Source organism: Vipera berus, assembly GCF_964194415.1.
Source record: "Vipera berus genome assembly, chromosome: 2".
Lineage (NCBI taxonomy): Eukaryota > Metazoa > Chordata > Lepidosauria > Squamata > Viperidae > Vipera > Vipera berus.
This window is the reverse complement of record NC_138203.1, coordinates 178,540,022-178,556,147: the sequence shown is the minus strand read 5'-3', so window position 1 is coordinate 178,556,147 and position 16,126 is coordinate 178,540,022. Positions and strand designations below refer to the sequence as shown.

Sequence of the window (16,126 nt, the reverse complement as noted above, 5' to 3'; positions counted from 1 at the left end):
TCTAATTTAATATCCCACAATAATAGTTTCAAAACTGACATTACAATTATCTTTTGATTTGGATAAAACAATATGCACTTATTTTCACACTCTGTATAGGAAGCTAAAACTTGCTTCTGTTATTTGGTAGTAGGATACTTTTGGTTTGTCCTATGATTAGCCCCATATAGCAAATTTTGAAACTGCTAACCTTCCAGATCTGTGATTACCATTTCTTGTTTGTTTCTCAGCTTTGCTAAATTTTTAGCTTTTTCTTCTTCTTCAGCCAGCTGTGAAGTACATTCTGCAATTCTGTCCTCCATTAATTTTTTTTCCTAATTGAGTAAAAAAAGCAAGAATGAAGCAATATATACATGGGAGTCAAAGAATAAGATACAAACTGTGCAGCTGTCATTCCAACCAACCCAATTATAAACTACGGTTATAACACAGTAAGATTCTCTACTATTTTAAAATATTTTGATCCTCCTCACATTTTTAGAGCAATTGTTACAGGTTCATAGAAAATGTATTTTATATTTAGTTGTTAACAGACATCTACAAATATGTTTATGTTCTATATTTAGCAGATACAAAATATATTGATAACAAAACTTCTAGCATGTATTTTATCTCAATCCAATTGCTATCACTAACCTGATTCTTTCTGGATGAACTGAGGCTTTGTATCATGCTGGTTAGGAAGGCTAGGTTTTTAATCCAATTTGAAGAGTCTAAGGTTGGAGGGTCTCAGATCAGCGATATAATTTCCTGGGTTTTTATTAAATGAGCTTATTCCACCAGTAAATTGGTATGTTTGAGGCATTCCAAGCTACAGCTGGTCATCTTGAAGGTTCTAAAATTATCTGCCATTTGTTTTGAACAATCCATTAAAGTTTTACAAAGCCTCAATTCATCTGGAAAGGATCAGGTTAGTGATAGCAATTGGACTGAGATGGTCATTACCATAAGAAGTCCTTAATTCCACATGCTACACCAATTATAAAACTTGGTCAAAAACAAACAGCAAGAATAATTATTTGTATGATTTGTGACATCAATGCCTGATGTATGACAACATTTGATAAGGATGATATATGGTTCTAAACATCAAATATAAGCAATCAGGTATTAAATTTAGGCTATAAGCTCACAAAAAAGAGAGGGAAGAAAGTGTAGTGTGTAGTGTAGCGTAGTAGAGTAAAGCAGAGTTGAGCAGGACAGGACAGAACACTTTACTGGCAGTGTGTGAGTGGACACAGAAGGAATTTGCCTCTGGTGCGTAAGCTCTCAGTGTACATATGAACAATGAGGTAATATAATCATAAGATATCAATAGGAGAAGGTAGTAGAAAATATGAAAAGGACTTATTGCGTTACATGCCTAATAAGTCAATGTTTCCTAATATCGGTGGTTTGGGGCATGAGAAGATAATGTAACAGTGATAGAATCCTGGAATGTTTTCCGCATTCTTGTTATAAGTTATCTTCATACGGCCATGGCTACTATAGAAAAGCATATTTGTGAATGTCTATGGAGATTTTCAGTCATCCAGGTCACGGTGGTCCCAAAGGTACTTTTTCTTCCCAAAAGGCAAACTTTTTTTTGGGGGGGGGAGGCACATTTGGGACATATTTGTGAATGTACAAGATAGATTACTGGAAATAATCAAGTTAAAGTTTAACTCCCTTCACCATTGCCTTTATTAGCACAATAGTTTTAAATGGTTGCTGTCTGCGAAACTTTTCACTGATGATGTAATGGATTCCCATACAGGAAAAAGTCAGGAATCAGTATACAAACATATATTTAATACACAATTCTTTTACTGGAGCAAATTTCCTCTTAAATGCAATGGCCAACCAAAAAGAACTTTCTTTCAAAAAACATAAAGCTACCCGTATTTAGCTTGTGGAGTCTGGAGTTCCCTTTATCTATTAAGTACAGTAAATATGCCAGATTTTAATGTTTCAGACAGGAGAGGGTAATGTAATAAAACATATTTATGTCTAATCATTGCAGGCTACTTTTCTCCATCTTAAAAATGGCCAGAGATAGCATGTTATCTATAGTTACCATTGTTCATTTACTAGCCAATTTTGGCCACATTGATGCACAGGAGAGGAATACCCTTTTTTTCCCCCCTCACCTTAAGAAATTTGGAGTTCTGGTCTTCCAATAATAAGATTTCTTCCTCCATTTTCTTTATTTTTGCTTCAGCTGTTACCTTCTCAAGCTGTAGCTTCTGTCGAGCTCCTTCTTCCTCATCAAGTTGCTCCTCTAGATCCTGAAAAACAGGGGGGGGGGAAAGGTCATAATTATACGGTGTTCATGGAAGAGGCTAATATTCCCAATATTTAGGCAGAGTTTCCAATAATCCCATCATCGCTCCACTGAGCAACACCTGTATGTGTGACTGCATTTTTTTCTTTTCATTCTGAAGCACTTGATTCCGTTCCTCCTCCTCTTCCACCCGGGATTCCAAATCGTGCAGAATTTCTTCCAGCACTTGCTTCTTGGCAGCCAGGCGAGCTCTCATCTCTTCAGCCTCAGCGAAGAGTTCTGTCTCCGCTTGCAATTGTTCGGCAAGAATGTTCTTCTCTTCCACCAACTACAAGCACAATAAGAAAAATCTTTCAGTCTCTCAGCGTGCTGCCAACAAGCTGAACAATTTGAGGAGTCCTTGGTTCTCTCTGAGCTTTCTTGTTTCCTTGCAGACGTTTCATTACCAAAGCTAGGTAAGCATCATCGGTGCTAGTAGTAGCTGATGTCACCTAGTTTGGGTAGTGGAGTGTCTGCAAGGAAACGAGAAAGCTCAGAGGGAGCACACCCAGGACCCCTCAAATCAACTCTGACCTGTAAATATTCCCAACAATCTATCAGAATTTACCAGCTATTGGAATTGGAGATAGTTTTCCATATTGCAAAAATGATACCAACAGCTCTTAATTTAATACAGCAAGTTAATATGTCATAATAATTTTGCTTAATTGGACAATCAGCCTACAAAACCAATCAAAGTTGCAAAAACCTATTTGTCACAAAAAAAATATTTTCTCTGTTGTAACTTATGTTCAAATCACATTTGCGGGTAAGATGTGGATCATTGGCATTGTATAAATCAGACTGTATATAATGACCTGCTGATGCTTTCTTTCCATCTCTTCTAGTTCTGCTTCCACTTTAAACTGTTTCTCTTTCACCTTTACCAGCTCCTCATCTTTAGCCTGAAGTTCTTCCTCCTGACGAGTAACCTGAAGCAGAGGCTTCACCTACACAATTAATCAAAAGCCACAAGTCCAGAAGTTAATGTCAGTTCTCTGCCATTAAGAATTCCATCACATAATTTAGAGATGAAGAACAACCATCTACCTTTGTGAACACTCTCCACCACTGCCAGTGCCTTAACTTCAAATACGCAGCACAATTTCTTTGTAAAACTTTCAATGCGCTCAGTTGCTGCTGCTTCTTAGCAAAAGCTCTAAAGACAAATCAAGAAACCCTTTATATATATATAAAACAGTTGAACATTTCTGCATTTTGTCAATTACCTCAAAATAATGGTTTGATAACAAAACCTGATTAAAGTACGAAATGATAATAACACTTCTAGATGGAAGGAACTATAACTAAGCAATCAATGAACAAATCACGCACATTACTTTAATGTAGTACTTCTGGTTAACCTAAATCCTTTAAAGGATTTCGCCAAATCTTGTCCATAAGGATTAAAATAATATTACTACATTAACTTACTTTCTGGCCAAGTATCCCCTACAAACAGCTTGGAAGAATATAATGATGTCTGTTATCTTCAAATCTCTTTCTTCTTCTAGATGTGCCAAAACTCCAGCTCGGAAAAAAATCTTGCTCTGGCCAATTCTATACAGGTTAGGATCCAATTCCAGTGCTCTGATCTATGCAAGAGCCAAATCCATTTATTTAACATAGGGAGAAAATAAATGATGAAACTTTTTAGATGTGTTATATTTGTATATAATAGCTCACCATTCTCTCACAAGCTTGCTTTCCATCCATAAAACCCTTAGGAATTGCATTTGGGGTCAGGATCTCATACCTATGAACCAAACAGAAAACAAGTAGATGTTGGTAAATTCACAGAGATCTATTCTTCCCGGGGAAAAAAGACTAAATGTTAATAAACAACAAAAACAAAGTTACTTGGACAAACTGTATTCGATATATTGAAGTACCTCTGTCTAAATTCTTGGAACACTATCCTGTTTGGAAATCCCTGTCGACAAATCCGTATTCCTTCGAGAACACCATTGCAACGGAGCTGGTCTAGAACAAGATGGGGATCCAGCTTTCCAGCCTAAATACACAGACATTCCTTTCAGCATTTTTTTCACTAAAAGAAATATTAATTGCTAATCACTCAAAAATCAAAGTGCTCCTCAGTATCCATATACAACATGAAATCAAAATGTTTCTATATCTGCAAACAGAGATACATAGCATGACCCCAAAACACACAAGGGGCAGTTATTGTATCTAAGTCAAATACAATCCCTGTAACAATACATACCCTCTTCTCATGATTTGGAATTATGCAGCGAACAAAATTTGGGTTGGTATTTCGTAGTGTGGCCATCAGTTTGGTGAGTGATTCTTTGTACAGCTGCCCTACTGTACGGAACATCCCCTTCTTGGTCTTATAAGCTGAGCCAAATGCCGTCTCTGTTATTCCAGTGACTTGATCTAAGCCCACAATACGGTCCACTGCAGGCAACAAGAATGTACAGTTAATTGGTCCATAGAGGATTCAGAAATAAAGACAATACAGATAAATAAAAGGTGCAATAAATGTTTTGTGAGACAATATTGAAAGGGGCCATCTGTGCCAAAGCAAATAGGTATGCATGGAAGTAGCCAGACTGAAAGCAATGCGCAAGGCAAAAATACTATAGCTTTGACAATTATGAACTAGAAAGAACAAAAAGTTACTATTTTACTTTTAGTTGCACTACAGCCATTCCCTTTTTCATAATTAAAATAAATTTTTGACGAGAATCAAGTGCGAGCACAGAATGAATAATGTTGGAAAATTTATTATATAGCCAAAGCAAATGACTAAATGGATTAAACTCTGCATTAAAGACAAAATATTACCACCCTCCCAGAGTATCTTTGCTTGAAATAAAGTACAGTATTTCCCTATAAAACTGCAACATAAAATATGGGTTTTAGCTTTTTCATTATATTTTCCTATTATATCACAAAAATACTAGTTATGTGGCTTGTCATATTGACATTAATTCAGCTGAAATACCATCAGTTTTCTATGAAGAATAAAACTGAGGAGAATTTGATTTAATTAGTTCATTCCAATAAAATTAACCCTAAAGGCAACTTCTACTCTGAGGAGAAATATCAAGCAACTAGAGATATATATTTTGGCCCAGAAATAAAGCAGAAATGAAATAAAGTAGCTGGGGTGGGGACCATCACACTGTCATTCTAAAGAACTGAATATATTGCAGTCTTTTAACATTCCCAGTCACAACAATATGTGAAGTTAAATCAAAACGTACTTAACATGTTTCCTAAATAGAATTAAGAGTTAAGTATCTCTCCTTAATCCGTGAAATGCATTCGTTGTACATCATTAAAAGAAATGAAGGGGGAAGTAAATTACAGTCAGAAAAAACTAAAACTTATATATCCTAAATATAATAGTTATGCTGGCAATTGATGGTACTAAAGAAATTTATTCTATAACTTTAAAAAATCCTGTCTGATTTCAAATCTATCCATGCTATGTTTAATCATGGGAAAAATCAACTCTGCAGTAGCAAATTAACCAAAACTCAAATTAACTAATTGTCATGGTTCCGACAGATGAAACCCTTCCAAAGAAGGGTTAGCAGCGTTGACACTAACAACTCAGAATTGTAAACGTACATAATCATTTCAAGTTTCATAAAATATATGATTTGTTTTGTGTGTAGATTTCAGAGACCATAGCAATTTCAAGGCAGTACAATACATAAGCAGATGTCACAATCCCATACTTCATTTTGGATCTGTAGTAATAATTTAATGCAACAATAATAAATTCAAGTGCATTTACGTTCCTTATAAAATAGATTACAAGAAGACTACTATAAAATATTTAACAAGATTTGTAAAGAGTTATAGTGCTAAGGCAGTTTTTTAATACTAATTTTTATTTAAATTTAGATATTCCAGTTTGAGAATAATATAGGTAAAACCTAAGTTATAAGTATAGAATTCAAGCAGGCTACGAGAGGAGAGCCAGAACACTGCGTGCGGCAGTTCTAGAGCTAATGGCATGAAATTTTTATTGCCCAGGAAGGACAGGATCATATGACCCACACTTCTAGTAACAGCAAGCCTCTAAGCTTGCTATTACTAATCTAGTATGCTCTGCCCAACTGCTGACTTTCATACAGAGCACAGCCAGAGGAATGCACACTTCAGAATAAGTGTTAATTCACTTTCCAGATGGTCTAGCAGAAACAGCAGTGGAAGAAGGGTGTCAATATATTTTTCTGGTTCCCAATTGTGCTGATCGACTGGACTGCGACTAGCACCTTTGTTATAACAAAGCAGGAGGAAACCTCATAGCAAATATCAAATTTTACTCAGTTACTGAAGGATTGAAGGAACTTTGCCAGACACCCTGACCATGAGTCCAGATAATAAACGTATCACCAATGTATCTGAACCACACACAAAAAAATCTCTTGGGATAGGAGATGAGGATGCACCATGCTGTAATAAATAGCTTTAAAGATACTGATATTCACCTACTTAGAAATAGAGTAGTATTTCAACTTCCTCATCAAGGAAGAATGGGAGGTATTTTTTTTTTGATAGGAATATTCAATCTGAGGAAAAATAGATTCAACCTTTATTTAAGTTCTGAGAAGCTGCTAGGAGACATAAGGCTATAGTTTAAAATAGTGCTGACAATCAATAGGCAGCACTCAGTTTACAAATCTCATTTATAAATCCTAGAAATTTTATTACCAAAAGTGAGACAAACTATCAAATAAATAGAATTATTATCAATTTTCAAAGGAAAAAGAAAGGAAAAAGTGATTTAAAACATTCAGCTGGGAAAACCCACAAAAAGTCTAAAAAAATACATATAAAAGTCTAAAATCCTGGTTTGGCCCGCTTGTATAATATCATATTCATACCATGAGTATACCATATATCACAACATCAAACCATCTTATAGGAATATATGTGATAAGCACATTCACAAAAATGGGATTCGAACGAAGATGGGGACACTAGAACAAAGCTACCCTATAACAGCCAAGAAAGTTGAATATCAGAGTCTTGAAGAAGCAGGAGCAATTGATTTCACAGAATCAAAATTAGAAAAGATTATGAGAATCATTAAGTCTCTACAATGTGTGTGAAAACCAAACAAACCATTTGCAAGAGGCGACTACTTAGCTTCTTCTTAAAAACCTCCAGAAGCAAACAACCTTCAGAGGTAGACAGTTCTACTGTTATATGCATTTGAAGAAACCTAACTTTTTATGCTTTGGGGAAAACTTGTCTTTGGAATATATTTCACATGGTAAGAAGTATACCAAATACCTCTCATAAACGTTTTGTAAGCACTAAAACTTGTATCTCTAATAGGCACTACAGTATACATGTGTGATAATTAGATACGATGAGACTTCAAATATTCTCATCCTAAATTGGAATCTAATACAGTAGAGAAAAAATATTTAACTGTGCCTCGCTGTTCTGTTTTGAATGACTGAGGAGAAATATGGGTAGCTAGACTCCATTTTGGTTTGTTCTAAAGACATAAATATACTGACGCTGAGCTTGTCGATCAGATGGTCGGCAGTTTGGCGGATCGAATCCCAAGTGCCACGTAACAGATTGAGCGCCTGTTACTCGTCCCAGCTTCTGCCCACCTAGCAGTTCGAAAGCACGTAAAAATGCAAGTAGAAAAATAGGGACCACTACAGTGGGAAGGTAACAGCGTTCCGTGCACCTTTGGCATCTAGTCATGCCGGCCACATGACCACGGAGACGTCCTCGGACAAGCACTGGCTCTTCGGCTTTGAAATGGAGATGAGCACTGGCCCCTAGAGTCGGAAACGACTAGCACGCATGTGCGGGGAAACCTTTACCTTTACCTTTAAGAAGGATAACTAGTTACTTTGTGGATTCTTATTTTGTCTTCATTGAAGCTCTAGTTCAAGAAAAATTTATTCCACTTAAGTATGATATATAGGGACGCGGTGGCTCAGTGGGTTAGGACGCTGAGCTTGTCGATCAGAAGGTCGGCAGTTTGGCGGGTCGAATCCCGAGTGCCGCGTAACAGAGTGAGCGCCTGTTACTCGTCCCAGCTTCTGCCCACCTAGCAGTTCGAAAGCACGTAAAAATGCAAGTAGAAAAATAGGGACCACTCCGGTGGGAAGGTAACAGCGTTCCGTGCGCCTTTGGCGTCTAGTCATGCCGGCCACATGACCACGGAGACGTCCTCGGACAAGCGCTGGCTCTTCGGCTATGAAACGGAGATGAGCACCGGCCCCTAGAGTCGGAAACGACTAGCACGCATGTGCGGGGGAACCTTTACCTTTACCTTTACCTATGATATATACAGTATATACAGTATATACAGTATGTCCTGAAGTTCCAGCATTCCTCATCCTGTCACTAGAACTACAATTAGAATCCTGTCACTAGAACTACAATTAGAATCAGAATAGAATTAGAATTAGAATCAGAATAGAATTAGAATTAGAATCAGAATAGAACTGGTAGAGACCTTGGAGGTCTTCTAGTCCAGCCCCTTGCTCAAAGAGGAGTCCCTATATCATTTCAGACAAATGGCTGTCCAGTCTCTTCTTAAAAACCTCGTCGGATGGAGCACCCACAATTTCTGGAGACAAGCTGTTCCACTGGTTAATTGTCCTCACTTTTAAGAAGTTTCTCCTTAATTCCAGGTTGCTTCTCTCCTTGATTAGTTTCCATCTGTTATTTCTTGCCTTGCCTTTGGGTGCTTTGGAAAAATACTACTTCAGTGATCCTAAAATTTTGGGGAGACTCAGAACTGATATATATATTGGACCTAAAAGCTACGACCTTTCTCGTGTCCCCTAATGTTCTAACATCAAGGTTCTTCTGTCAACCAAGACAGGAATGTTAATTTGCAGCCAAGTCAAAATTTATTTATTTATTTAAAACATTTATAGTGACAGTGTCATGGGCATCAACACATTTGTAACACCCATTGGCAATATTCATTTTTTATTAGAACCCACGTATGTGGATGTATACACATATATCAGTGGCCTCCAACCTTGGCGGCCCAGTGGGGGGGGAGAGGAATTGGGCTGTGAGAGCAGCGGGCTGGGGCACATGTGCATGTGCAGCTTGACTTGTGCAAGCAGCAGGCCGGTGCACACACATGCACTTGCAGTTCAACTTGTGCAAATGGCAGGCCTGTGTGCATGCACAAGCACACACAGCTCAACTTGCGCAAGTTGAGCTTTGCATCTGTGTGCAGGCACGCCAGCCCACTGCTCATGCAAGTTGAACTGTGTGTGCATGCTGGCCCACATTCGAACAGGCCAGTTCCAAACAGACCATGACCTGATAATGGGTCGTGGCCCAATGATTAGGACCCTAACATACACAGTTGGCCAAAAATTTACAAGATCGCAAAAAAGTATTTTTTTGGTATTTTTGCAATGAATCAAAGGAGGCTTCAGACAGGAACATCAAAATTTCATGAGATTATAACTTCACACTAAAGGTTACATAATGTCTTGAGAAGTGAAAGCTGATATTTCATGTGATTTGGAACTTTTACCAAATCTGAGCCATCTACTTCTTTCTCCCTGTTTCTATTCATTGGTTCCCACAGCTGAAATGCTATTAGCCTCCTGAGAAGAGATTTTAATTTTTTTGCACGAATAAAGTGTTTGTTGGTATTCTCCACAGGAACCATTCAGTGATAAAAAATGCCTACTTATTTACTGTTTCAGATTTAGCAAAATAGTTTTCTTCTTTAGAATAAACAATAAAAGAATTTAAAATATTATTTTTAAGCTAAATCATTTAAGGAAGAAATAAAAATTAAGAATGTATGAATTAGCAGTAGAGTACAACAAGACACAATGAGACAGAAAGAAACAGCCAAGTAGCATCAGGTATAGAGATAAAAATGTAAATCACATGATTTTCCCCTTCCTGGATAATAGAGATTAATCTACTGTTGATGAACCTACTGTTCATCTGAAACTGAGCACATAATATTTTGCTGCACTTCTATTAATGGTCCTTGATGAGTTTTCCTGGTAGCAATGGAGCGCAGCAGGACCATGTAGCTTTCATTTTAATTTTCCAGAATCCCTCAAAGCAGGGATTCCCACTGTGATTCATAACCCAGAGAGTTATGAGCAATAGGCTACCATTTTTAAAAGTCCAGATTGTATTTATGCAGACAGCTTAAACACTATCAAATTGTGCTCCAGCTTTGCCCATGCAAGGCTCAAAAGATTTGACAACTCTGGTGATATACAGATTAAATTAGTAGCTTTGTTAATGTAAGGAGGGATGAGTACAATATCAGGGGTCAAAATAGCAAACTTTTGACTTAATGGCTTGTGAAATTAAAACCTGTTTGCTGCATAGCACCAAATTTTCAAATGTAGCATATCACATAAAGACAAATAATGCTGTTTTATTTGTATAAGTATAACATGGGACAACAACACTTCTAAACTGAAATATCCAAAATTATCAAATGTGTCAGAAAAGCAAGCTCATGTTTTAAAATGCAGCTACTCACTTGCAAAGCTTTTTCAAAGTGCAGTAGAAAAAAATGAGACTTTTTGATGCAATAGCAACTGAATAGTAGGCACACAAGAACACTTGCCTTGTGCAGATAACACTAAGACTAGGATGAAATGAAAAGTTCATGCTGGCCTATAAGCAAAAGGAAAAAAAACCAATATTTTTCCTATAGGTTCAAGTCCTGCTTTTAGGAGCCCCGTTTATTTTGTCATACATTCACCTGGTGCATCAGGAAAACCAGGAACATTGTCATAGAAAGAGGCTCTCTGAATATTGTGAATGTCTGTGGCACAGAAACAGCAAAAATAAAAAGCAGATATAGAAGACAATCCAGTTAGTAAAAAACCACCACTCAGAATTTCAATGAAGCTTTAACAATATACTGTATATAGTCTATTATGGGTATTAGGAGTAGTGTATTCATTTCAGAACTCAGAAGACTAATAGCTGGTTGCAGCAGCAATTAGATATGAGTAAACATTAGCCTGTATAAAAGAGTCACCTCAGCTGTTTATCGATAAAGGGTTTAGTGCAAAATATCCACATATACTCAGAATTAATTCACAGGTCTTCAACATGAAATATTGCTAGAACAATGAGGCATTTAGACCAGCATCCTATGCTTACAACATGACATGGCGATAAATAAATGCATGCAACACTCATGTACTATCAAAGAAATGGAAAGATAACACAAAATGAATTATAGGTTTCATCATATATCCATGACAAGTGCAAATATGTTGGCTATTTCTAACATAGAAAATCTTTCTAAATGGCTGTTCAAATGAAAAATGCTATGCTATAATTATTAGATACTTATGAACCTACCTTCTTAAATCCATGTGTGTTCAAAAGCAATCTTTGATGTGTTTATCTTAATTAGAAATAAAACTGTAGCACAATGTTTTCATAAATATATGATTCGGGTGCAGAGTATGCAACACTGTATATACCATTTTGGTCACATCTCAAAAAGATATCGCAGAAATGGGCACTGTCCTTTTTTGTACACAGTTATCAAAAGACTACAATTACCTTACAGTAAAAGGTTGTAACATTTCAACTTTTCCTATTTGAAAGTAAAGTAAGCAATACAATAGGGGCTTACAAGGAAAATATGAAAGAAATCTCTTCCCCAATCATACTAGAGGTTGGGGTTATTTCATGAATTTGAGTAAGGATGATACAGATCTAAGAAAATAAAATATCTCACATAGCATAATTGACCTCTGAAATTCAGTATCACAGAATGAGTTATCAGTTACTAAACCAAATGGATAGAAAAGGATTTAGTCAAAATCATGAAAGGTAACAATTTCACACATGATACGCTAAACTACCTCGAATATCAGAAGAAGCATACAATACTCCCTTGTTTTCATATCTTTATATTTGGACACTATAAGGAGAACAGTTGATAATGCCTATTGTGAGAAGGATATTAGAAAGATTTGTGGCCGACATAATTGTTGTACTATTAATGCAACATAAAAGTAAGTAGTAAAGTGATAACTGATACCTCAGTCACATTACTTTATACTCTAAAAACTCTTTTCAAAGCATGCTTGTGTTAATCATGTTCATTATCTTAGCAATTTGCGAAAACCCTTAGTGTACTATCTTGCAGTCCAATAACTTAGTTAAATAAAAACACAGCTTGCAGCCATTTCATTTTATGGAAAAACCAGGCTACTTTTTAATTAATAGTGGCTGAAACCACAGCTTTAATTTTTGTGATTGTTATAAAGGAGCGAAGCTGTTTTATTTGTAATGGAATCTCTCAAGATTAATCTGAAAGAGCCTTGGTGGAGCAGTGGGCTAATGCCTCCTTAAGTAACACCAGCTGCCTGCAATTAGTGCAGGTTCGCATCCCACCAGGCTCAAGGTTGACTCAGCCTTCCATCCTTCCGAGGTAGGTAAAATGAGGACCCAGATTGTTGGGGGCAATTAAGCTGACTTTGTAATTATGCCGCTTGGGGTGTGTGTGAAAGCCGTAATAAGCAGGCATATACATAGAATGAAGGCTACTGCTAAGCTTGTAAGCCACCCTGAGTCTTCGGAGAAGGGCGGGATATAAATGGAATTAAAAAAAATATAGTAAGCAATTCTATTCAAATACACAATTATCTAGCAGTCTGATGCATGAACAAAAAAATGCAGCTAACCATAATGACACAAGTATAAATGAAATAACTGTATGGTATAGCAGAGTATCTGATTGCAGGTAGTCCTTGATTTACAACTATTCATTCAGCGATCAAAGTTACAAAGGCATTGGAAAAAGTGGTTTATATATGTTCTAACACACTTGCGATCCCTGAAACATCCCTGTAGTCAGATGTTGCAATCTAGGTACTTGGCAACCAGTATGTATTTATGATGTCACCTTATTGGGTGAGCTGGACGGCATATAAATTTAATAAATAAATGATAGTTGCAGTGTCCAGGGGTCACATGATCACCATCTGCAACCTTCCCAGCTGGCTTCTAACAAGCAAAGTCAATGGGGAAAGCTAGATTTGCTTAACCACTGCATGATTCATTTAACAACCGCAGCAAAAAAGACAGTAAAATTGGGATGGTCATGATGACTCTCTTAAGAACTGCACTGCATAGTGATGAAAGTCCTGATCCCAATTATGATCCTAATCAACGACTATCTGTGCAAATTTTGGTAAGCAATATTTGAGCAAGCACGTTGTAGTTTGGCTACATAGAATTATATCTTTCCTGAGTTTGGAGCAGATTCTTACCATCTTTCCAAAGTTCTGCAACAAATCTGTCAGAAGACTGGTGCAGAAGAGTTGCCACGTTATCATTCAGTGGGTCCATATTTTTCATTAGCCATTCATCTGCCTTGTAATCCACCTGGAATGAAGGGGAACTTAGTAAATCCCCTGAAACTAAACTGTTTCTGCTCACATCAGTAATTTCAAATGCCTCTATTCATTGGAGTCATTTTCAATGAAATCCTTTTAGATTAATAATAAATGCTTGGCTATCAACAAGGTCAACGGAGGGAGAACAGCTATTAGACAGAGTTCCATCATCACACAATATTAAATACAGTAATTGACATTCCAAAGATTATTGACTTTAAACAGAAACAGATCTAGAAATCTTTGTCAATCACATTCTATTTGTTTAGATCCTTTTAAAAAATGTTTTAGTTACTTTTTATAATCATGATTATGTATGAAAATTAGAAGTCAAAACAGCTAAGGACTCTATTATATTTAAATTCCAACAATCTCTTCAAAGGGAAAGTCTGAAGAATAGTTACACTTTACAATGGTTATTTCTTACCCTTCCTGCATAATGGATAATGCAGAAGTCTGCCTTGTCCTTCAGCTGCCGAGGTTTTTGGAATTTGGAATGAGTACCTTGTTCTTGGACCAGTTTTTCTACAAAAGTCTTGTCAGTTGCTTTAGGGAACCAGCATTCTTCATCCAGCAAAGCCAATACACCAGGAGGGTTAGCCTAATTAAAAATAAAAAATAATACATACATTATTACTATTTATTTCCTTCTCATATTCACCAAACAATATGGGAAAATACAGCTAAAGCAGAACAAATTGTATGTATGAAAATCAGAAAGATTTCTATTTTAACGGGCGGTAAAGACAAAATAAGGTTAAAAATAAGTGAAAATAAGAAAATAAGATGGCTTTATTCTAATTTATCACCTGTTGAAATAGAAACTCCAAGGAGCTCACTCACAATTTATTGTAACTGTTATCGTAGCTATAACAATATTTGTTATGATGTATGATATATAATTAAAACTGTCAGAACATAAATGGTTTCATTAATGTTTCTTAAAAGACAAGTAGTGCACAAAATATATTTTTGTGAGAATCAGACTCAATTTTAGAAATGATACTTTGTAAATATTAAACCAACTGTAAAAAGACTGCACAGTAGAATAGCTACATTTTGGATCAACAGTCACCAGGTTTTCTGGCTTGGTGGCTGGGAGGAGAGGGGGAAAGGGGATAGTTCCCTATGAGTGGCAGGAAGGCACGCGCAAGTGTGCGCAGCTCCATTTTTGTGAGCAGTGGACGAATGTGCCCACTGCTTGCATGAAGGGAGCTTTGTGTGTGAGGGCAAGCAGCCACTATTTCTGTGAGGGGAGCTTTGCACACAAGGGCAAGCACTTGCACGGCCCGGTTCCGAACAGGCCAGATTTGATATAAATTTTGTTTCATAAACCACTATGAAATGTTCATTTTTAACTAAGCAATCTGAATATGTTAAAATGTAATAATAATAATAATAATAATAATAATAATAATAATAATAATAATAATAATAATAATAATAATTTAATTTTTATACCGCCCTTCTCCCGAAGGACTCAGGGCGGTGTACAGGGCAGTACAATAAAATACAATATATAAAAATTAAAAGAATTATTAAATACAGTAACCCAATTAAATAGATTAATACAAAATGTTAAAATACCCCTAAACCCATCAGACCAGGCCGGCTTGTTCAAATAAATATGTTTTTAGGTCACGTCGGAAGGAGCGAAGGTCGGGAGCCGTCCGGAGCTCCACCGGTAAACGGTTCCAAAGGTCTGGCGCGCCCACAGAGAACGCCCTCCCCCTGGGGGCCGCCAGTCGACACTCTTTGACCGATGGCACCCTAAGGAGGCCCTCTCTGTGGGAGCGCACTGGACAAAGGGAAGTTGATGCCGGCAGCAGATGCTCCCGTAAGTAACCCGGACCCATGCCATTTAGGGCTTTATAGGTCGTAGGTAGTCCAAGAGGTAGGACTGCTAATCAGAAAATAAGGGAAATTGTGGGGGAGGGGGAAACTTTGGTAGAAATAACCCATAGATTCAGTTTAGCAAGTGGGAATATCTTGCCTGAGAAAACTACCAGCTGAAATTGAACGGTATGGATATAAGAACTTACAGGTCGTTCAATTAAATCAATGCAGGGTTGTAAATCCAGTCCAAAGTCAATAAAATTCCATTCTATGCCCTCCCTTTGGTATTCTTCTTGTTCCAAGATAAACATGGTATGGTTGAATAACTGCTGCAGTTTCTCATTGGTGTAGTTGATGCACAGTTGTTCGAAAGAGTTTAACTGAGAAAGCAATCAAGAGAAGTAAGTTTTAATTGTACAGCTTTGATATTTACTATATTGTAAGAATATTTTAGACAGCAGATTATTTATTAAGTGTTTTAGCCAAACATCAGCTGGAGGAGTATGCATCAAGAAAATGTCAGACACGTAAGCATGCAAGCCCATCTCACTGAGAATTTCCTAAGTCAGCATACGTGCCAGATCAAATTTCAAGCCTCTAA

General features: G+C 36.9%; 1 protein-coding gene across 3 annotated transcripts in view; it reads right to left on the bottom strand.

The window, feature by feature from the left end:
- Positions 1-16,126, bottom strand: part of MYH10 (myosin heavy chain 10) — a gene marked incomplete at its 5' end in the record, with an annotated part of 84,334 nt that overhangs the window by 28,108 nt on the left and 40,100 nt on the right. For 2 of the 3 annotated variants that reach the window (XM_081318318.1, XM_081318317.1), the window contains 12 exons: positions 191-314; positions 2,130-2,267; positions 2,385-2,591; positions 3,121-3,252; positions 3,353-3,461; positions 3,737-3,897; positions 3,989-4,058; positions 4,195-4,316; positions 4,530-4,723; positions 13,564-13,678; positions 14,117-14,290; positions 15,732-15,905. In XM_081318318.1, coding sequence (XP_081174444.1) covers positions 191-314; positions 2,130-2,267; positions 2,385-2,591; positions 3,121-3,252; positions 3,353-3,461; positions 3,737-3,897; positions 3,989-4,058; positions 4,195-4,316; positions 4,530-4,723; positions 13,564-13,678; positions 14,117-14,290; positions 15,732-15,905 — 1,720 coding nt within the window. Of the gene's footprint in view, positions 1-190; positions 315-2,129; positions 2,268-2,384; positions 2,592-3,120; positions 3,253-3,352; positions 3,462-3,736; positions 3,898-3,988; positions 4,059-4,194; positions 4,317-4,529; positions 4,724-11,027; positions 11,091-13,563; positions 13,679-14,116; positions 14,291-15,731; positions 15,906-16,126 lie in introns of all 3 variants that reach the window. The other variant, XM_081318316.1, reaches the window with a different exon arrangement.